Here is a 24,833-nt window from a genome sequence, read left to right as displayed (position 1 = left end):
TTACTTGTGCCTTACACTATATCTGTCCTGTACCCACATTACACCTATACTATTACTTGTGCCTTACACTATATCTGTCATGTACCTACATTATAGCTATACTATAACTCGTGCCTTACACTATATCTGTCCTGTACCTACATTACACCTATACTATTACTCGTGCCTTACACTATATCTGTCCTGTACCTACATTATAGCTATACTATAACTCGTGCCTTACACTATATCTGTCCTGTACCTACATTACACCTATACTATTACTCGTGCCTTACACTATATCTGTCCTGTACCTACATTACACCTATACTATAACTCGTGCCTTACACTATATCTGTCCTGTACCTACATTACACCTATACTATTACTCGTGCCTTACACAATATCTGTCCTGTACCTACATTATAGCTATACTATAACTCGTGCCTTACACTATATCTGTCCTGTACCCACATTATAGCTATACTATAACTCGTGCCTTACACTATATCTGTCCTGTACCTACATTACACCTATACTATTACTCGTGCCTTACACTATATCTGTCCTGTACCTACATTATAGCTATACTATTACTCGTGCCTTACACTATATCTGTCCTGTACCTACATTATAGCTATACTATTACTCGTGCCTTACACTATATCTGTCCTGTACCCACATTACACCTATACTATTACTCGTGCCTTACACTATATCTGTCCTGTACCTACATTATAGCTATACTATTACTCCTGCCTTACACTATATCTGTCCTGTACCTACATTACACCTATACTATTACTCGTGCCTTACACTATATCTGTCCTGTACCCACATTATAGCTATACTATAACTCGTGCCTTACACTATATCTGTCCTGTACCTACATTACACCTATACTATTACTCGTGCCTTACACTATATCTGTCCTGTACCTACATTACACCTATACTATAACTCGTGCCTTACACTATATCTGTCCTGTACCTACATTACACCTATACTATTACTCCTGCCTTACACTATATCTGTCCTGTACCTACATTACACCTATACTATTATTCGTGCCTTACACTATATCTGTCCTGTACCTACATTACACCTATACTATTACTCGTGCCTGACACTATATCTGTCCTGTACCCACATTATAGCTATACTATTACTCGTGCCTTACACTATATCTGTCCTGTACCTACATTACACCTATAGTATTACTCGTGCCTTACACTATATCTGTCCTGTACCTACATTACACCTATACTATTACTCGTGCCTTACACTATATCTGTCCTGTACCCACATTATAGCTATACTATTACTCATGCCTTACACTATATCTGTCCTGTACCTATATTACACCTATACTATCACTCGTGCCTTACACTATATCTGTCCTGTACCTACATTACACCTATAGTATTACTCGTGCCTTACACTATATCTGTCCTGTACCTACATTACACCTATACTATTACTCGTGCCTTACACTATATCTGTCCTGTACCCACATTATAGCTATACTATTACTCATGCCTTACACTATATCTGTCCTGTACCTATATTACACCTATACTATCACTCGTGCCTTACACTATATCTGTCCTGTACCTACATTACACCTATACTATTACTCCTGCCTTACACTATATCTGTCCTGTACCTACATTACACCTATACTATTATTCGTGCCTTACACTATATCTGTCCTGTACCTACATTACACCTATACTATTACTCGTGCCTGACACTATATCTGTCCTGTACCCACATTATAGCTATACTATTACTCGTGCCTTACACTATATCTGTCCTGTACCTACATTACACCTATACTATTACTCGTGCCTTACACTATATCTGTCCTGTACCTACATTACACCTATACTATTACTCGTGCCTTACACATTATCTGTCCTGTACCTACATTATAGCTATACTATAACTCATGCCTTACACTATATCTGTCCTGTACCTACATTATAGCTATACTATTACTTGTGCCTTACACTATATCTGTCCTGTACCTACATTACACCTATACTATTACTCGTGCCTTACACTATATCTGTCCTGTACCTACATTACACCTATACTATTACTCGTGCCTTACACTATATCTGTCCTGTACCTACATTATAGCTATACTATTACTCGTGCCTTACACTATATCTGTCCTGTACCTACATTACACCTATACTATTACTCGTGCCTTACACTATATCTGTCCTGTACCTACATTACACCTATACTATTACTCGTGCCTTACACATTATCTGTCCTGTACCTACATTATAGCTATACTATTACTCGTGCCTTACACAATGTCTGTCCTGTACCCACATTATAGCTATACTATTACTCATGCCTTACACTATATCTGTCCTGTACCTACATTACACCTATACTATTACTCGTGCCTTACACTATATCTGTCCTGTACCTACATTATGGCGCTACTATTATTCGTGCCTTACACTATATCTGTCCTGTACCTACATTACACCTATACTATTACTCGTGCCTTACACTATATCTGTCCTGTACCTACATTACACCTATACTATTACTCGTGCCTTACACATTATCTGTCCTGTACCTACATTATAGCTATACTATTACTCGTGCCTTACACAATATCTGTCCTGTACCCACATTATAGCTATACTATTACTCGTGCCTTACACTATATCTGTCCTGTACCTACATTACACCTATACTATTACTCGTGCCTTACACTATATCTGTCCTGTACCTACATTACACCTATACTATTACTCCTGCCTTACACTATATCTGTCCTGTACCTACATTACACCTATACTATTACTCGTGCCTTACACTATATCTGTCCTGTACCTACATTATAGCTATACTATTACTCGTGCCTTACACTATATCTGTCCTGTACCTACATTACACCTATACTATTACTCGTGCCTTACACTATATCTGTCCTGTACCTACATTACACCTATACTATTACTCGTGCCTTACACAATGTCTGTCCTGTACCCACATTATAGCTATACTATTACTCATGCCTTACACTATATCTGTCCTGTACCTACATTACACCTATACTATTACTCGTGCCTTACACTATATCTGTCCTGTACCTACATTATGGCGCTACTATTACTCGTGCCTTACACTATATCTGTCCTGTACCTACATTACACCTATACTATTACTCGTGCCTTACACTATATCTGTCCTGTACCTACATTACACCTATACTATTACTCGTGCCTTACACAATATCTGTCCTGTACCCACATTATAGCTATACTATTACTCGTGCCTTACACTATATCTGTCCTGTACCTACATTACACCTATACTATTACTCGTGCCTTACACTATATCTGTCCTGTACCTACATTATGGCGCTACTATTACTCGTGCCTTACACTATATCTGTCCTGTACCTACATTATAGCTATACTATTTCTCGTGCCTTACACTATATCTGTCCTGTACCTACATTACACCTATACTATTACTCCTGCCTTACACTATATCTGTCCTGTACCTACATTACACCTATACTATTACTCCTGCCTTACACTATATCTGTCCTGTACCTACATTACACCTATACTATTACTCCTGCCTTACACTATATCTGTCCTGTACCTACATTACACCTATACTATTACTCGTGTCTTACACTATATCTGTCCTGTACCTACATTACACCTATACTATTACTCGTGCCTTACACTATATCTGTCCTGTACCTACATTATAGCTATACTATTACTCATGCCTTACACTATATCTGTCCTGTACCTACATTACACCTATACTATTACTCGTGCCTTACACTATATCTGTCCTGTACCTACATTACACCTATACTATTACTCGTGCCTTACACTATATCTGTCCTGTACCCACATTATAGCTATACTATAACTCGTGCCTTACACTATATCTGTCCTGTACCTACATTATAGCTATACTATTACTCGTGCCTTACACTATATCTGTCCTGTACCCACATTATAGCTATACTATTACTCGTACCTTACACTATATCTGTCCTGTACCCACATTACACCTATACTATTACTCATGCCTTACACTATATCTGTCCTGTACCTACATTATAGCTATACTATAACTCGTGCCTTACACTATATCTGTCCTGTACCTACATTATAGCTATACTATTACTCGTGCCTTACACTATATCTGTCCTGTACCCACATTATAGCTATACTATTACTCGTACCTTACACTATATCTGTCCTGTACCCACATTACACCTATACTATTACTCATGCCTTACACTATATCTGTCCTGTACCTACATTATAGCTATACTATAACTCGTGCCTTACACTATATCTGTCCTGTACCTACATTACACCTATACTATTACTCGTGCCTTACACTATATCTGTCCTGTACCTACATTACACCTATACTATTACTCGTGCCTTACACAATGTCTGTCCTGTACCCACATTATAGCTATACTATTACTCATGCCTTACACTATATCTGTCCTGTACCTACATTACACCTATACTATTACTCGTGCCTTACACTATATCTGTCCTGTACCTACATTATGGCGCTACTATTACTCGTGCCTTACACTATATCTGTCCTGTACCTACATTACACCTATACTATTACTCGTGCCTTACACTATATCTGTCCTGTACCTACATTACACCTATACTATTACTCGTGCCTTACACAATATCTGTCCTGTACCCACATTATAGCTATACTATTACTCGTGCCTTACACTATATCTGTCCTGTACCTACATTACACCTATGCTATTACTCGTGCCTTACACTATATCTGTCCTGTACCCACATTATAGCTATACTATTACTCGTGCCTTACACTATATCTGTTCTGTACCCACATTACACCTATACTATTACTCGTGCCTTACACTATATCTGTCCTGTACCTACATTACACCTATACTATTACTCGTGCCTTACACTATATCTGTCCTGTACCTACATTATGGCGCTACTATTACTCGTGCCTTACACTATATCTGTCCTGTACCTACATTACACCTATACTATTACTCGTGCCTTACACTATATCTGTCCTGTACCTACATTATAGCTATACTATTTCTCGTGCCTTACACTATATCTGTCCTGTACCTACATTACACCTATACTATTACTCCTGCCTTACACTATATCTGTCCTGTACCTACATTACACCTATACTATTACTCCTGCCTTACACTATATCTGTCCTGTACCTACATTACACCTATACTATTACTCCTGCCTTACACTATATCTGTCCTGTACCTACATTACACCTATACTATTACTCGTGTCTTACACTATATCTGTCCTGTACCTACATTACACCTATACTATTACTCGTGCCTTACACTATATCTGTCCTGTACCTACATTATAGCTATACTATTACTCATGCCTTACACTATATCTGTCCTGTACCTACATTACACCTATACTATTACTCGTGCCTTACACTATATCTGTCCTGTACCTACATTACACCTATACTATTACTCGTGCCTTACACTATATCTGTCCTGTACCCACATTATAGCTATACTATAACTCGTGCCTTACACTATATCTGTCCTGTACCTACATTATAGCTATACTATTACTCGTGCCTTACACTATATCTGTCCTGTACCCACATTATAGCTATACTATTACTCGTACCTTACACTATATCTGTCCTGTACCCACATTACACCTATACTATTACTCATGCCTTACACTATATCTGTCCTGTACCTACATTATAGCTATACTATAACTCGTGCCTTACACTATATCTGTCCTGTACCTACATTATAGCTATACTATTACTCGTGCCTTACACTATATCTGTCCTGTACCCACATTATAGCTATACTATTACTCGTACCTTACACTATATCTGTCCTGTACCCACATTACACCTATACTATTACTCATGCCTTACACTATATCTGTCCTGTACCTACATTATAGCTATACTATAACTCGTGCCTTACACTATATCTGTCCTGTACCTACATTATACCTACAGTATATTATTATTCATGCCTTACATTATATCTGTTTAAGGGCTTCTGTCCACGGGCGATAGTTCATTGCGTTATCCGCTGCGATAATCCGTCCGCGAGGAACGCAGTGAACGCTTTCCATAGCGTTGCTATTGAAAGCGCAGCCCCCTGTCCACGAGCGGAGAATCATAGAGATTCTATGCTCTCGGGATTCAAATCGTAGCATCTCGTGATTTGTTGCGACTCTCCGCGGTGAGTCTTTCTGGCAGATAGGCTCAGCGTGGAGACCTGATAGCTCTCCCCCATGCTCACCGGGGGCGGAATATCGCTAGCGATATTCCTATTCCATCACGGCCGTGGACAGGAGGCCTTAGTTACGTTACTGTATACATATAATATTTCTCCAGTTTTACCTTATATCTGCTGTTTACACTATACTGTTACTTACATATGAGAAAATATCTATTGAAGATAATGATCCTGATCACCAGGATACCTAAATAACCCCTCTCCCCTGTGACGGCTGACTCTCACCAAATTATTGTATGGCCAAACTAATCGTCTTTCATTTTTACTTATTTATGAATTGAAACATAAAATAAGAAGTATTTGGGTATTAACAAGTAAATTCAATGTATAATGAAAAGGTAGATACAGTACTTCAATACATGTTATGCATCAATTCCCTCCCCAAAGACTTCATGATCTCCGCCTGCAGTCATTCAGTAGGATACTGTTTACTACTAGCTGTTAGAGCGCGGTGCTGGTCATGTGATGGACACATAGCTCATTAGATAGCAGACCTCTGATAACCCTGCACCTATGAGTCCATCACATGACCAGGACAGATTTTTAGCCACTGGAAATTATTTGTGAAAGTGCCTATTGACTGTCAGCAAGCAGAGATTTTGAAAACCACCAGGAGCTGATACAGAAAGTATATAGGAAACTTGTGTAACTTTTCATTATACAATGGGGTAACCTTTGTTTTTTTGAAACTGGAAAACCCCTTTAAGGTGGCCATAAGTATTGGATAATTGGTGAATGAAAGATCTATTGATTGAATTTCGGTCTAGTTTGCTGAGGATAGCTGCCTTTGGTTACATTTTACCTGCAATGTAATGCAAATTTATAGGTGCAAGAAAAAGTAAGTGAACCTTTTGGAATTCTTTGGAACTCTACATTGATTAGAAACGAGATGTGGTCAGATAGCTATCTCAGTCACAATTATAGGCAAACACAGCCTGAGGGCGCGGTCACACGAGCGCGTATACGGTGCGTTTTTGCGCCCCATCGTATATACGTGACCATCTGAGGCGTTGGTTTCCAATGTATTCGTTCACACGCGCGATTTTACGGCGCGTAAAAACGACAACCCGCAAAAAACATAACATACGCGATTGAAATACGTGCCAACGTATTTTCGATGGCCGAAAAGATCGTTTGAAAAGTAGGAACAAACGATAATACGCTTTCTAGCTCTGGTCATGATCGTCGAAAAACGTTCTTTCCGGCGATTATACGCTGCGGACGTGCGAACGTAAAAACGCCGACGCTCGTGTGACCGCGGCCTAAGGCTTTATTCCCACGAGCACATGTATGGTGCGTTTTCACGCCTGGGTGCATATACGGTATCCATGTGAAGCATTGATTTCCAATGCAGCCGTTCATACGGGCGAATATAGGGCACGAAAAAACACCACCAGCGCAAAAAAAAGAACATATACGCGGCCGGCGCATATACGCTCAGCCAAAACAAAGTCCTAGAACTATCTTTTGGCCAATATACGCGGGCGGGTCCTATAGACTCCTATGGGAACAGGGAAAGAGAAGGGAGGGGGAGGCATTTTAGCAGCATCCAACGCTCCGAAAAGCTTACAGGTGCCTCTATATAGACACTGGAAGGCATCCCGAGGGTTTTGGCAGAGCAAGGGATTTCTGGGGGGCGGCATATTTTTTCGCTAAAAACAACGCTGGACGTGATTGCGCAAAAAAGCCCATTCAGGTGCTTATACAGAGTAGGCGTGAAAACGTAAAAACACCGTCGTCGTATATGCGCTCGTGAGAAAGAGCCCTAAGGCTTCTTTCCCACGAGCGTATATCAGCCGTCCGTTTTCACGGTCGGTTGATATATGCTATGATCTAATGCATTGGATTCCAATGCATCAGATCGCATCACCGTATTCCTGAGACGTAAAAGTGCCTGGCCGGCCCAATATAGCACCTGGAACTATTTATTGGGCTGGAATACGTTGGCTGCTGCATGGGCTCCTATGGGAGCCCATGGTAGCAGACACAGGTGGTAGGGGGTTTAGCAGCCACGCTCTCACCACCCCCTCTCCCCCTGTGCAGGCTCACCTGTCCGCTCCTCCCTGCAGGCTCTCTGCAATGGCAGGGGGCTTGTGGGAAAGAAGCCTAAATAAGAAGGCAGACAGTTGTACTGTTCATGTATTTTATAGAGCACATTGAGTAATGGTCCACAGTGCAGGAAAATAAGGGTCCCAGTGATAATCGCTCCTGTGCTATCACACGCTGAATGGCGGTGGGGGGGGCCAGGACGATATCCGGCCTGCCCACCTCCATGTACAGTAGACAGGTTCGCACGTGCGGGAAGAAATCGCAACATGCTCCATTTTTCTGCGAATCCCGCAGGGCCGGCTTCCATTGAAGTCAATGGAAGCCGTCATATCCGCGGCACACCAACAGCTGTCAGTGCGGCTGTGATGCGGATCTGCAGGAGATTTTTTTTTTAAAACACGGTGCATGCGCGACATGTGCCGAGCAGAAGAAAGGCGATCCGGCCGCAACGTTGGAGAGCCCTGCAGCATAAATGTCATTTTTGGCCTCATGGCTGCGGGGAAATTTGTACTGTGCATGTGCCCCGGCGGCACATCCGCAGTACAGAAGAAATGACAGGTAAGCAGGGGAGCTTAGACTGCTGTAGTCTAATGTATTGCACTCGATTTACACAGCCCTGAGGAGAAACCTCTCCAGGTTTTGTCACGTCCTCTCCATAATGTAAGGGCTCATGCCCACGGCCGTGACGGGCTCCACAAGAAGAATACCACAGTGGAGTCCGTCACAGCGCCCCCCCTAAGACGGCTTCCATTGACGCACGTATTCCTGCAGGACATGCCATGGGTTATTTCACGTTGCGGAACATTGAGCTATGAGGTTCAATTGACGCTGTGGGTATTAGCCCTAGAAGGAGTTCTTCTACGCATTTAATGTTTTTAAATTCCCCCTCCCCCAGCTACAAATAATAGTTTTGTAGTTTACCCATTGCGGTACGACAGCTTTATTTTAGTGCCCTGGCACCGTGTCATGTGACCCATGCAGTTACAAGTTCTTCTGGCCCTGCTGACATCCGATAAATAGGTCCCATGCACTTCTAGCCCCCTACTGGTTACAGCAATCACATGGGTAGAGACTGGCCAGAGGACAGGAACAGCGGGTCAACAGAAAGGTGTTTTTTTTAACTGTGGCTCAATGCCCACGGACGGATTATCGCTGCAGAACTCGCAGCCAGACACCCACCGCGAATTCTGCAGCAATGTCCGTCCATAGCATGCCATGTTAAAAGATTCTTCCATACCCACGAGCGGAAATCAACTGTGATTTTCCGCTCGCAGGGAAGAATTGCAGCATGCTCTATTTTGTGCAGAAAATCGCTTAGACGGCTTCCATTTCGCTCTCCGATCCATGGCGATTCCATAATTCCAATTTTGAATTAGCTGCGGATTCGCATTATCACTGATGCGACAACAGCGTCATGAACTGCACTGCGCATGCGCGCCGGCTGACACACTCGCTGCAGATCCGGACAGGTGAGTATAGGGTCTCTGGCCAGCACCCGGTCTGATTCCGCTGCGAGATTTCGCAATCAGAATCTGACCCGGCATTGGGCGTGAGCAAATAAAAAGTGAATACGCAGAAAACCTGCATATTTGCGCAGCATTTCATTAAGCCTGTCTGTGTTCTTTTTTGCATGCGCAGAGTGCCTAGAAAACGTGGGCATAAGCAATTTTTGGTTGAACCAAAATGCGCTTATGCCTGTGTAAATGAGCCCTAATAGCGACCCCCATAATGGCTGCAGTAGTAATAATGTCCCAGACAGTGGCTCTAGCAGTAACAGCGACCCCCATAGTGGCTCCAGTAGTGACCCGCATAGTGGCCCTAGTAGTAATAGTGATTTGCATCATAGTCCCAGAGATGCTGCCCAGCCAGAGGCCAGTAGCCACCCCACTAATGGCCTCTGGCCAGGCAGCATCCCTACAGACTTTTCAGTGACCCTGCCTGCAGCAGCCGCTGCTAGGTCTGTGACAGCTGACCTCTCACTTCGGCACAAATGTCAGTGGGAAGAGGTCAGTTGTCATAGACTCTGCACTGAGGTTAGCGGTCACAGATTCAGCAGCGGCTGCAGCCGCTGGGACGGAGGTGTAGTTGATGCGGGCCACATAACATAAGGTGGCGGGCATGAGTGCTTTAGATTTACTTGTGTTCTTTGGGGCATTGCCTCATCCAACGTCTCTTCAGCTTGAGGTCATGGAAAGCTGCCCCTACATCCTTCTAGAAGATGTTCTGATGTAGCTTATCAAATTATTGTTCCTCCACTGATTACAAGTCGTCTGGGACCTAAGAGCAAAGCAGCACCAAACCATGATGCTCCCTCCATGTGTTTCACAGTGGAGATGAGGTTTTATCGTTGCTGTGCAGTGTTTTTCCTCTAAACGGTGTTGTGCATTTCTGTTACAATGCTCAACTTTTGCCTCATCTGTCCACCAGAGATTTCCGAGAAGCATAGTGGAACATCCACCAGGGCAAACGTAAGACAGGCTGCAATGTTTTTGGCCTGCAGTGGCTTCCTTCGTGGTGTCCTTCCATGAACAGCATCCTGGTTCATTGTTTTTTCTTGTAGTGAAGAGGTTTTTGCAGTTTGTAGAATCTTCTGTAGGTCTTTTGGTTTCCCCTTGAGTTCCCTCTGACCTACTTCAGGATCGTGCATTGCACTCTTGGGAGTGATTTGTACAGGGTGTCCAGTCCTAGGAAGAGTAGAACAGTCCTGAACTTTCTCTATTTGTCTGTGGACTGATGTACACCCAGGTTTTTAGCACTGCTTTTGTAGCCCTGTCAGCTTAATGCATCTCTGTAAAACATGTTCTGAGGTCTTCTGAAAGCTGTTGACATGAAGGCATGGTTTCACACTTACCAATCTTTCTTGAGCATTAGCTGTAACCAGGCTTTGAGTGCTTTTATTTAATGGGCAAGCTCCTGGACGAGTCATTAACACCAATGTTCTATCTCTGCACTGTGGATGTTGGGGTGCTTTTAGACAGTGAGAAATCAATTTCCCAAACGAACGAGCAAACACCCATGTGAAGTTAGCCTTAGTGTGCTCAATAAAAGACATAAAATATACAACTCATCCCAAAGACAGTGTAATCAGCAGCACAGTCTTAGTTAAGCAAATTATGCCAAGGATTTTTATCATATGCAATACGCCACCAGAGAGCCAGGACCGGGGCTCCCAAAAGTAATCACCAATCAAACTCCAAGAAGGAGTGGCAGCACAAGTGATGTCAAAGTATAAAAGTCCTTTATTCTTCCAACATGCACGACGTTTCGACCTATGCGGTCTTTGTCAAGCAAATAGTTGGAGGAATAAAGGGCTTCCATACTTTTGCTGCCACTCTTTGATGAAATGTCCAAGTGTCTGTGTGTTATTAGTTACAGTGTGTTTGTCTATAATAATACCACATCTTTTTAGTAAAAAATGCAGAAATGCAGGTACAAAGAGTTCGCTTTTTTATGCACCTATCGTAATGTGTGATATGGATGGTTGAAGTCTGCCAGCGCAGGGTCATGGGTTTGTCTTAATATGACAAAACTGGTAATAATAAGTCCTGAAAATGGGAAAGTGGGTGTATGTCAAGCAGTCACATCTGGCGTTTGGTTGGCTAGTAGTGGCAACAATGGAATCTGCACTGTGAACAACATGTGATGAATCTCAAAGGTGTGCACATACCTCAGATAGCTGTCTGCCGAATGCCGGTACACTGACAGCTAATCCTTCCAGACACTAGACAGAGCTGAGCGTTGCAAGTGTAGTCAATACAGAGAGGGAAATAAGCAGCTGCCAGACAGCTCTGATGGCGACTTATCTCCCTTGAGAACAAAGATTTGGGCATGTTGAAATCAAAAATGTCTGATCATTGTTTCCCCTACCGGCTACTATTAGGGCAGACTTGGGACACCCCTATATGCATTAGATGATCAGCTGGCCACCTGCAATTAGCGGGATCTGCTGACATTCATCTGTGTATGGGCACCTTAACATCAACCTAAAAGTGGGAGCCTTCAGGTGAGATTGGAGGGCCTTGGCACCCTTCCTACCCAATCTTATGATGTTACCTCTAGGCACTTGCCGATTTTGCGAACATTGACTGATGAGGGAGGAAACTCCCCCAGCTCCATGTAACCCATAATGAAGCGGTCAAGGAGCTCATGTTGTCAAACAAAAAAAGCAGCATTAAGCGTTGTTTTATGCTCTTGCTGAAACACATACAGCTTATGTCCTACCTTACCCTGGTAAGCTGTAGCTGTAAACGATTGATGGCTTTTCCTTAGGAAAGGCCATCAATAATAGATGGGTAGGGGTCCATCGCCCCAGATCCCTACATATCAGCTGTTCACCAGACTGTGGAGCTCATGCACTGAGCTGATTTCTGCAGGAAACAAACAGCCCCATTCTCATCGCAGTGGCCAGAAATGGTATTGCAGGAAAAGTTTCCAATGGGTACTTTGACTGTAATACCAGGCTCAGCCATTGCAGTGATTATGGAGCTGCCTGTTTCCTGCAGCTCAGTTTACAAGCACATTGGCCCTGCAAACAGCTGATAGTTGGGGGTTTCAGGCGGCAGATGCCCATTAATAAACTATTGATTGCCTATCTGCAGGATAAGCCATCAGTAGTTGACAACTGGACAGTCCCTTAAGAAAAATGCAACATGACAATGTTGTGTGAATAAACCCGGAGGCTCCAAAGTTGTTGTAAAAGCCCTCCTGCCAGTTCAGTATTTACACTGCATTTCTGAGCACGATGCAGTACAGATTTAGGATGACCTGTTGGGTGCAGATGCCCGACAGGCCGTCCCAGTGATGCTTTTATCCTTAAGTGGATGGAGGTGGAGCGGCCAGGGATCCTTCCGGCCACCCGCCTCCATTCACAGGGAACAGGCAGTTGTTCATAGATGAGTTACTGCCTCTTTACACGGGCCGATTGTTCAGTTTTTATGCATGCAGACACTTGAGGATGAACGATAAGAGAACGAATTATCATTCATCGTTTAGGCTGTGCATGCATTTGGACTGAAGACAATCGTTCAGATTCTTGCTGGATGCAGGGAGCTGACTAATTTATTGGCCCCTATAAAGGGCCCTTAGGGCTTACGTTGTTTTGCTCCGTCATTAGTTTCAACTAATATGTATTGGCACCTTAACTATTCTGATAACCATTATCTTACAGCTCTCCTCTGCACTATAGAACCCCCAACCCATACATACAGTCCTCACATATCTATCACAGGATACTGCATAGAAACTACATGATCTGTACAGGATGATTGTATAGATATATCAATCATATGTTCAAGACATCAAGACCCCATAATTGCCCTCGGACCACCATTATGGAACAGCTGAATTTATCTTTTATTACATAAAGCTAGAGGATATTTAGACCCATAACTATTTATTAAATGCCAGCTTCCTATACTGACATCATTAGAGGTCCCCTGAACAGTATTTAGACTATTAGATCTGTTGTACGAAGGTCGCTCCAAAACTTCGGGCCTCCTCTCTTATTATGTTGCCACATGATGACAGAAGCCGATGTTGGCGGTGTGGCAATAGTTTGAACTTTCCTGACCAGATCCGATAAATTTTGTTGCTGTGCAACAGATGGCAGCAGTGGGCATCCTGACTAAATGGCATCTGACATGAAAATGCGTATAAAACAAAGGTGTGTAATTGAATTTCTCCATGCGGAAAAAACTGCACCCACCGACGCTTGCTGAATGCTTGCGGAGACCAAATAGTGGATGTCAGCACATTGAGGTGGTGACAGCAACATGAAAGACGAGGCACATTTTTGGATGGCTATGCACGGCTGTCAGATCACGAAATGAAGAGCGTCTCAATTAGCTGATCTGTGCGAATGTGTGGATCATCATTTCCAGTGCACAGAAGCCGATATTCAGCTCCTTACACAATTTCCTGGTTGTAATCCGCCAATTTGCATAGATGAGCTGATCAAGACACTCTTCATTTTGTGACAGCTGTGCATGGCCGCCCGGGATGTGCTGTGTTTTTCACATTGCTCTCACCACTGTGGAAACTTGCCACCCACCGCCTTACTGTGCTGACATCCACTGTTTGTATTTGGTCTACGTCAGCAAGCGGCGATGAATGTCAATGGGTGCAATTTTTTTTTTCACATGGAGCAATTCACTTACACCCTTGGCTTTACACGCACTTTCATGTCTGACGCCGTTTTGTCAAACTGCCCCTCTGCTGTCATCTGTTACATGGGAAAAAAAGTACCGGATATAGGCTGGAAGTTTAAACTGTATTTCCAAACCACCAATATCAGTTTCAGAGCGACCCTCGCAGAATTCAGTGAGCTTACATCTATATGTAACTGCACCTTTATTAGAGCCAACGAACCAATATCTATAGCGCTACTATTTCCCTGCATTGGACTCTTATCTTATACCTATTTTATAGGACTTCTTGGTACTACTTTATGATATATTTTGCTCCTCACCAGTCCTACTTGATAATCCAATCCATGCCCGTTAATGGACTATGCTCCATCTGTCTTTCTCACAATGTGTGGAGCTTTGGGGGATTTGCTAATGTTGTGTGGTCAGAATCTCTCATGGACAATATGGGAGCTTCTCCTATCTTGTTTAACTCTCTGACTAATCCAATAAGTTTCACAGCTTTGTTTGTGAATGTATTTCTTTTTTTTCTCTCTTTTTACTCCCTCTCTCCCTTTCTCACCCTCCTCCTCCTCCTCTTCGTCTCACCTATCTCGCCTTCCTCCCCCTCCCAGCCGCCCTCTCTCCCCTGTGCTCCCCCTATGTAGGAGTTCTAGCTTTATCGAAGGGATTGCATGGGGGAATCCCTGCACGTTGCACGCCACGACTCTGCATGATGCATGCTCCAGGTTGGCTCGTGTACTCGCCTGCCTATCTTGGCTTCAGTTTGTGCTGGCTGTTCATTGTTTTAAGAAGACTACACTACTAGAGTGATGGGTAGGGGAGATAAGCTTGATTATCCTTGACTCACTCTGGTAGTGGAGTGTTGTATACTCTACGGTGTTGTCTGTAGGCCGGGACCCCGAGGCTCAAGGGGATTACAGCTGGCAGCATTTACCCTGTAGCTAGACCAGATGCGCTGCTAGAAGTTTGATGTATGTTGGAGGTAATGACAAGGATTCAATTATCCTCCACCAGAAAACATTGTTTTCTCTGGTTACTATGTAAATAGAGCAAAATTTAGAACCTGAAAGGTGTTCCTAATCATAAAGACAATGCATGGACTGAGAGGTTGGCAGTGCCAAGGCATGGCAGCTGATGGAGCCCAGATGGACTCCCACCTGATAATCCAAGTGTCTCCTTGGCACAATGTCATTAGCCCCAGTCTCAATTCTCCGCATGGCATATATGGGATACGTAGCAGTTTGGTAGTTGAGTATATTATCGGAGCCTCGGAGTCCTGGATATAGGTAGATAAAGTATAAGGTTTTGTTGGATCAGTAAGTTCACACTGCTTTCTGGGTCCTTGCAGCGGTTGCTTCGAATGGACCTTCCTGTGGCGGATGATAATAGTGTTCATTTCAACTCAACGCTCATGGCTCTTATACGTACAGCACTGGACATCAAAATTGCAAAAGGTAAGATCGACGCCCAAATACAAGTGGAGCAAAAAGTCAGCAGTGACGTAGATGTGATGAGTTCATCTCACGATATCTGTGCTGATGAGGAAATAGCTCCACTGATACACATAGGTAGGTCAGTCCTTGGCATCACCTCCGGCAGGCGACGGACACTTTGTAATTATCTAACTTAAAGTGGCCGTCTGGTCCCGGGACGGGTGGAGGGTATATTATCTCATATTTCTGTTCTCTGCCATTTTTTCTCCGATCTGCAGTCTCTGGGTCTAGTTTTCGGATGTTGAATATGACCACCATGATTTTCTAAATACCTGCATTAGTAGTTGCTTAGACTATTGTCAGTACACTATACCTGCTCTCTGATCCGCCAATGCTGCTCATATGAGCAGCGGTGGCCAATCATAAAGCAGCGTGAAGTGCCTCAGATTAGCAATGCACAGTGTATACCGGGTACGTCAGAGAAGAGGTGAGACTATCTTGGAAAAACCAAGAGGTCCCCGGGACCATAGGGTCAGTTTTTTCAATCTGACTAATCCCTAAAAGCACCATACTTACTTGACTCATTATAAATTTGGCAGGGGACAAGAAGAGGGACAAGTAAATGTGGGCTGATGTCTAGAGAATACCAGTGCATGAAAACCAATGGATGTATTTCAGAAAACTGATGTTTCCCATATGTTTCCAGGTGGTGCTGACAAACAGCAAATGGACAATGAACTCAGAAAGGAGATGATGGCCATTTGGCCCAATCTGTCTCAGAAAACACTCGACCTGTTGGTGACACCACATAAATGTAAGAGACCCATTTGGGGATCCGCCGCATTAATTATAAGCAGAATTAGGAAAAATATCTAATTTTCATACTGCCACATATAATAGTTTATAGAAAATTGGAAAATGTTGGGGTACCCAGTCTATATTGCTTCCAGGCCTCTTTCTCATGCCGTTAGGTCGGTATATGGTAGTATACCTTCTTTTCAGTATGGAGTGGCGTAGTAGATTACGCTATTCCAGACAAAGGTATACATTGTTTATAAAGGGAGCCTATACAGTTGGATACATCACAGCCTTCATTCAGAGATCCCCCAACATATACCTCTGATGTAGACTGTGTTAGCGCAAAATTCGCTATTTCAGATATACTGTGCGTTTCCAAATTAAATAATATGTGTACAGGCCTGGAGAGCCTTCAAAGACCACACGGCTTACATCATGTGTCCCAAAAGAATCTCTAGCTTTATTAAGCGCGGGTAAAACTTAAATAAGTTTCAACACAGGAAGTATACAGTTACATCATTTAGCGTGCTGATTGGTCGTTTTCAGAGGGAGGTATTTGTGAGGTAGCTTGTGATGTCATCCATCTGGGAGGAACTTCGGTGAGCACGCTCAGTTCATCCTTGAATTTGGTCTCATGAGAAGAACATCCTGTTTCTCCTCTCTGCTTGACCAAGACAAAGACAAAGATATTTCTGGATAGGTTTTTGCCAGTTAGAACCGGTTTGACCAGTTCTTGAACACACACACTGCTCCTCCAATTCTTGTGGAGGTGGGGGGGGGGGGGGGGGGGCGATGTTCTCTTCCCCCAAAGGATTAGACCATTATAGACAAAATACAGTATATTCACAGTTGACAACAGAAAATACATATAGGATATCTCCCACAATTGTTAAGTGTGATGTGAACAGAGCCAAAGAGAAGGAAAAAGAGTGAACGAGCACCATCCTACTTACACACACAGCCCCAAATAATATTGCATGTGTCCTGCTCCCTAGGATCTCAGCCTGCGGTACATGTACCCTGTAGGGTACCACATCATGACTCCTAGGGCTGCTTACACTTTGTGACTTGCTCATGACATCTTATCTGATTATTGTCCTATATACATGTAAATGTCAGACCCTATTCACACTGAGGAATTTGCTCTTGAATTCACGTGGGATCCTCACCGACTCTGCATCAAATTAACAGCAAGTCTGGTTACCATTCACGTGGGTGGGAATCTGTGCCGTAGTCCGTGCAGCGACGATTCTTTTCCATGCGCAGATTTGAAATCCGCATAGCATATAAAAAGACGTGGCTTTAGTATGTCACTTACTGGTGGGGAATCCTTGCCAGTATCTGCATGCGGATTCACTCCACTGAATTGGGCAAATCCATGTTTGGATCTGCAACAGCTGTACTGAAATCTGCATCATATTTTTCCAATGCGGATATTAGTTGTAAGAAACCCTTCGCACCCCTTGACTTGTACGACAGCATTCCGATGCTTACCTTCTCCCTATGAAGTCTGTAACACTGTGGTTTTTCTACTCTCAGCTACGGACCTCACTGTGGGCAAGATTTATGCAGCAATGATGATCATGGAGTATTACAGACAGAGCAAAGCAAAGCGACTGCAGGCCCTGCAGGAAGAACAGGTAACAAAAATTAACTTTATGAAAAATACTAAACAAATAACTTTCTGATATAGGCCCCCGCAGAATTTCCGCCTGTGCCCGCCTGCATAGGATTGCATTACAAAACGCAATCCTAAGCAGACGGCCGCAATTTGTCCGCGTGAACACAAATCACGGCATGCTCTATTTCTGTGTGGGTCTCGCAGAGGCGGCTGCCGGCACAGAGCAGAGCAGACGCGGAAAAAAGTGAGCCGCACTGCTTACTGCAGGGGTGTGGGTCGGATCCCGCTGCGAGAATTCTTGCAGCGGTTTCCGACACTGCCGTCTGCAGGCGGCCATAGTTTTAGACACCCAGGGGGCATCCAACGTACTTGTACGTCAGATGTGTGTGGGGTTTGTATGGAGTGGGCTCTGGAACCAAGGCTGCTTCCTACACAGTGGGTATCAGCTGTCTTTGATGACTGACGACCAGCCGCAGTGACTGGGATTGGACATAACTCCGATCCCAGCTGTTAACCATTTAAATGCTTGTTACATGACAAAGGAAAGGAGGCTTCATCTGTCTCCTGAACGGCCCCCCAAAATAATGAATTGCCATTTGATTGCCATGGCAGCCTGGAACCTTGTGAAGGCCCTTAGGCCTGCCATGATTCTTTGCTATTAAGCCCTGCCTCTGGCAGCGCTTCATTGGACATCTTCCAGTGCTGGCTATGATTGGCTGAGCCGCGGCATTCGAGAACCAATCACAGCCAGAGCTTCTTGAAGGCAGGGAATTTGAATCCCTAACCAGAAAGCACTGAGAGAAAACTGCAAGCAAGTGCCGGGGACCTGCAGAGAAGACGCGGCAGAGTGAATAGTGGCTGTTAGGTGATGTATTTGGTTTTTTTATGCAGCTAGGGCTTATATGTCAAGACTCCCCCCGAAAATCCCGGCAAAAGGGCTCTACAAAATTGCGCGGCTTTATTGCTACACAAAATAGCAGTATCGCCGCAAGAAAACACAGCGATATGGCACAGGCCACCCATGTGATATCGCTGCGATTTTCTCGCAAAGAGGTCTAAAAGTGTAGACTATTAAAATAACACATTATTTATCCTTCAGGGCGCACGGCATCAGAAAAAAATATACAATGCCAAAATTGCACTTTTGGTCACCAATCTCCAAGAAAAACAAATGCGTGAAAAGGAATCAAAAAGTCATATATACCCACAAAAAGATACCAATAGAAACTAAAGCTTGCCCCACAAAAAAAAGGCCTCACACAACCCTGTCAACAAAATAATAAACATGTTATGGGGGTCAGAAGTTGGCAACACAAAGTATCTTTCGTTTAATAAAAAATACTATATTTTATAAAAGTGGCACTACATAAAGAATTATATAAATGATGTCTGCTGTAACGGACCATGTGTTGTCTGATCTACATTGACACTGCACACTGCATGTCCTATTCTTCTCCGTAAAAACAGATGAGGCCCATTTACACCAGCCGATGATCAAAAAAAAACAAAAAACGCTAATTGGCGATCGTTTTAGCGATAATCGTCACATCTAAACGCGTGCCCATAGTGTACTTTTTGTGCACTGCTAGCTGATCGTTAAAATCAGTCTAACCTACAAATCATCCTTCACTCTTATCAGCAGTTCTCCACGGGTAGTGCTGATAGTATTGTTTCCCGCTGGAGAACAAAGGATCTGAATGCAGATAATAGCCCTCAGGCTATTAACTGCTTTCAGGTAAGGCTTCATTTGCATACCTAATTGCTATAGAGTAGCTGAGTAGCTACTTAATAGTTTATGCAAAATGATTGCTCAAAGCTGTCACTCAAACTGTCGTTTGAGCGATCTTTTAGCAATCATCGGTTGGTGTAAATGGGCCTTTAGGCATGCCATGATTTTTTTGGTGCATGTTAAAAACCTTGTAAATTGTAATAGGGCTTTATTTTCATTCCATATACTGTCATACAATATATAGACAGCACACATACCGAAAAACAACCATCTGCCTTTGGCCTTAAAGCCCATTTACACACAAAGAATCGTTCTAAAGGTTGTGAGCGACTGTTTGCCATAAACTGCTAATGAACACTATGGGTGCATTTACACTGCAAAGATCAGTCCCCAAGAGATGGCTTTTGAGTGATCATTTTGCATGAACTACTACTTGACACCAAGTAGTAGCGTGTGAGCCGTGGGAAGCTGTAATCAGGGAACAGACCTTCTGCTGTTTCCTGATTACTTTCGCTGTGATCTGCCAACGGGGCTGACAGCTGAGAACAGCTGATACAATGTTATCAGCTGTAATCAGTGCTCCCCGGGCAGAACACAGCGTGAGGTCCTGCTTATCAGCTGTTCTGCCGAATTTTAAGCAGAACTGAAAAGCATAATTCGGCAGAAAACTGAAAGATGGGCACATTTAGACACAACAATTATCGCTCAAAAGATGGCTTTTGAGTGATAATCGTTGTGTCTAAATGGGCCTTAATGTCCATTAGCAGCTTATCACCTTTATTTGCATGTAAATGAGCCTCCAGGAGCTGTATGCAGAGAACAGCAGGTGGTCTGTTCTCTGCATTCAACTGCTTTGTTTTGCCATGGGCTTTCTGCTGAATACAATGCAGCTCCCGTGGAGAATACAGCACCATTGACAGCAAACATAGCATGTGGTCTGTGTTATCTTCTCTCCGACTGAATGATGGATTTCATGCTCATCTAGAAATCATCGTTTAGCTGAAGAGTGAAAGTTGGGAGCATTTACACACAACGATTGCTCAAACAATGGCTTTTGAACGATAATCGTTGTGTGTACATGGGCCTTTAGAGTAGCTATACATGGGTAGATCATCTGCCCATGATAATGTATGCCGACTGACAATAAGCATGTCAATCAGCACATGTACATACTGCCTACATGAGCACATGATATGTAAGATGGGGAATGTTTGTCTGCATGCATAATGTATTTGTTCGCAGCACAGCTTCATGTTTACATGAGATGTGCTGCCCACCAGAGAGCATATCTCATTTGACAGCTGATCGGGGGCATATTCACACAACTTGATTATCGGGCAAACAAAAATTCTTAGGAAGGCCTTTTACTTACTTAGAATTTAAAAAGTTAATTAAGACCATACACAATCTAATAATCATATGGGAGCTGAAGAGTGCACCCCTAGCTCTATATGTATATGCACTTTACTCTACACTGTCTTTGATGTAACTCAACTATGACTCTTCCAGAACCGAACACCTTTAATGTTCCAAAGGATGGAGCCCCCATCACCCACACAAGATGGTCCTATGGGACTGAATACTCTAATGTCCTCTCAGGAGCCAGGGGGAGAAATGTAAGTCCTGCAGATCAGTCACTATGGACTCCTGCCTTTATATAAGGGTTGTACTTTGACAATTCAAATATGGCCTTCACAGATGGCAGGAGGTGTCGTTTTGACGCTATGTTGTTCCCTGACATGCATGTTGGTGTTTCAGGGGTATACCTGAAGGAGGCATGAAGGAAAGTCAGTCATGGATGACACAGAGAGCACAGCAGATGTTCCAGAAGACTGGAACCTGGAGTCCAGAGAGGGCGAGAGTGCAGGAGAACACCAACAGTTGGCCGGACTCCCAGGTCTGGAGAGTCATTCATCTCCTGCTATACTTATATGTGTGGACATACTGTATATATGATATCTCATACGCTTCTTTGCCTTTCTTTCCTTACAGTTAGAAATGACAGAGATGAATCGGGATGGTTACTCTGACAGCGAGCAGTACCTTGTGATGGAAGGACATGGGAGGGCAGCTTCAATGCCAAGGCTACCTGCTGACAACCAGGTGAGCACTCTACCTGTGCTAAAAGAAAAATTAAGGGCTCACCATCAAACTACCCCCTTTCCAAAAACCATATTAAATTATAGTGTTAGGGCACAGCAAAGAAGTGGAACTGTTTCACCTTCGTTGAGGCTCACCAGTGCATCACATCACCTGGACTAGTTATCAGCCTCTGGAAGTAAATGGTGAAGGTTCCCATTCAATGACAGCCGACAGATCTTGAAATGAGGAATTGATACAGTATGAGGGATATATATTAAGTCTAGCATTCTGGTCTTAATATTATTTTCGCCTGTGCACAATGGGCATAATATATGAAGAAACAATATATTAGGCATATCTCAGCTCCTCCATGCGCCTAAACAGAAAGATGGAACCCACTTTTCAGGTGTCTTCTCATACCCCTTCTGAGTGCTCTCGTTGAGGAGAGAGGATACCCCTCTTGACCCACATCACAGGCCTCTCACTAACCAAGACAGAAATCTACTGCACACTGATGAGGGGCAAACACCCCGAAACAGCTGTCTGTGTATGGGTTCTGGATTGGTTTCCTATTCCCAATCATTGTTTTACAGACTTGTTAAAAAGTCGTAGATTGATTTGAAGGAATGCTGCCATCCAATAGGTGGCGCTGCAGAGGTATTCCATCCTTCATATTTGCGTAAATTACCCAGAGGAGCATGCATGGCCTAATAAGTCTCCTCACTCACCTCTCAGGTGTCTTCTCACATGCCTTCTGGTTGCTCTCCTTGGGGAGAGACTATGCCATCCTCCGATCCACTTACCCCCTAGGTGTCTCCACACACTTTTTGGGTGCTCTACCTAAGGCTGCCTGTCCACGGGTGATGATCTACTTGCGATAAATCACCTGTGGATCACACTATGAAAAGCTTTCCATAGGCTAACTATGGAAAGCGCAGCCTGACATCCACGAGCAGAGAATCATAGCGATTCTCTGCTTGCGGGATTGAAATCATGGCATGCTGCGATTTACTGCGATTATCTGCGGTGAGCCTATCTATTAGATAGGCTCATTGCGGAGACTTGTCAGTGCTCCCCCCTCCTTCCCCGCGGCGGAATATTGCTGGCGATGGCAGCCCTTATTAGATGACACCCCTCTTGACCCTAAACAGAAATGCAAGCCAGGCCCGATCTGGCCTGAATTTCTGGTATTTACGCCAGTTTCTGGTATAAAATATATATAAATGTGTCGGTCCAGGCGGCCATGCCACCACTGAACAAACCACAGCCCCTTTTAGGGAAAGTGACGTAGACTGGCATAGAGATCAAAAAGTCAAAAACTTTCTGTGCAAGCAAGGCCTGTGCGTAATTTTACAACTTTTCTACTGTAGAATTTGCCCTAAAACGTTTTGTGAATTTCCCCCAAAGTCCATTAGGAAGTATTATAACATTTCATTATGGAGTGAATAAACTTTATTTGCACAATAATCCCTTAAAAAATTGAAGCAAAGTTTAAAATATCTATAATCTGATTGTTTTATTCTATAATATCAGGCTTCGTTCACACAGCAGAATGTTGCTGCAGATTTGGGCATGGATTCCGTACCAAAATCTGTGGAGACATCCCCATCATGTTAGCAGCATCTTGAATGCTGTGAACCGGCGGTGCCGCAGCCCATATAGTATGGGTTTTTTCTCATACAGATTTTGAAATTTACATTTTGAAAAAAAGAGAATTGAAATATCAATTCTCAGCACAGAACCCACACAAAATCCATGTTGGGCAACCACATACAGGTAAATCCTGTAGATCCTTCACTGGATCTGCATGCCAGAACTTCAAGGGCCAGCCATAAAGTTCTGCCATGGATTAAACTGTCAGATCCACGTCGGAAATCTGTCATGGATCTGACAGCCCATGTGAATGAGGTCTTCTATGTCTTTCTGTGAATTCTTATTACCATGTCACTGTGGTGGAGTGAGCTAGCCATGAGTGGGAAGCCCAGCACCTGTCCTATTCATCTAAAGGGGGTTTGCTGAAATCTATGTATGTTCTGTCAAATCAACCCCATTCAAATGAAGGGAAATGAGATGGCCAAAAGGTAGGAAATGTAACGAGCTGGTGAGGCACTCTAGCAGAGAGTCTATATGATATTAATTTCTCATTACGAATGGAAAAGGGCATCCTTATTGGAGAACCATTAGTAGCCACGACACCCATTCAGATGAATGGCAGCGCTCTGCTATGACTAATAGAAGGAGACTGGGCAAGTCACTATGTATCCATATGCCCTAATACTGAATGGGGTTTATATGGTGGGACAACCCTGGTAATACTCCGCATCTCGTTTTGGGTGGGTTGGTATTGTGGGGTGGTAACTATCGCCTGTCACGTGCGCTGTTTCTCTCATGCTCCCACATTTATATGATACATCATTTCTCTCTTTTAGCAGGGTTTGTATTTGCATTATTTGGTTTTCATTTACAGATGTAGCAGGGCCGGATTTGTTGTTTAACTGTTTCCTTTATAAACCTTGGTAAATCACTGTTTTAAGATAACATATTGGGATGACCTGCTGTAGTGATATCACAGTCCGTTCTAGCAAATGACAAACCCAGCTCTGCTGCTTTGAGAAATTGCTGCATCTCTATAGTCGGGTCATTTGGGGTGTATTGCTTC

General features: G+C 43.4%; 1 protein-coding gene and 1 long non-coding RNA gene across 2 annotated transcripts in view; one reads left to right on the top strand and one right to left on the bottom strand.

The window, feature by feature from the left end:
* The window catches only part of CACNA1A (calcium voltage-gated channel subunit alpha1 A), a 266,456-nt gene that overhangs the window by 203,704 nt on the left and 37,919 nt on the right, over nt 1-24,833 (top strand). The window contains exons 39-44 of the mRNA XM_066593712.1: nt 15,860-15,965; nt 16,651-16,758; nt 18,282-18,382; nt 21,602-21,708; nt 21,851-21,989; nt 22,085-22,195. Coding sequence (XP_066449809.1) covers nt 15,860-15,965; nt 16,651-16,758; nt 18,282-18,382; nt 21,602-21,708; nt 21,851-21,989; nt 22,085-22,195 — 672 coding nt within the window. The remainder of the gene's footprint in view (nt 1-15,859; nt 15,966-16,650; nt 16,759-18,281; nt 18,383-21,601; nt 21,709-21,850; nt 21,990-22,084; nt 22,196-24,833) is intronic.
* The window catches only part of LOC136612942 (uncharacterized), a 103,366-nt gene continuing 95,720 nt past the window's right edge, over nt 17,188-24,833 (bottom strand). Inside the window, exons 4-5 of the long non-coding RNA XR_010790428.1 lie at nt 18,237-18,367; nt 17,188-17,403 (exon numbers count right to left, since the gene is read on the bottom strand). This is a non-coding gene — a long non-coding RNA (uncharacterized lncRNA). The remainder of the gene's footprint in view (nt 17,404-18,236; nt 18,368-24,833) is intronic.

The sequence above is a fragment of the Eleutherodactylus coqui genome, chromosome 2 (genome assembly GCF_035609145.1).
Source record: "Eleutherodactylus coqui strain aEleCoq1 chromosome 2, aEleCoq1.hap1, whole genome shotgun sequence".
Taxonomy (NCBI): Eukaryota; Metazoa; Chordata; class Amphibia; order Anura; family Eleutherodactylidae; genus Eleutherodactylus; species Eleutherodactylus coqui.
This window is presented reverse-complemented; position numbering and strand designations above follow the sequence as displayed.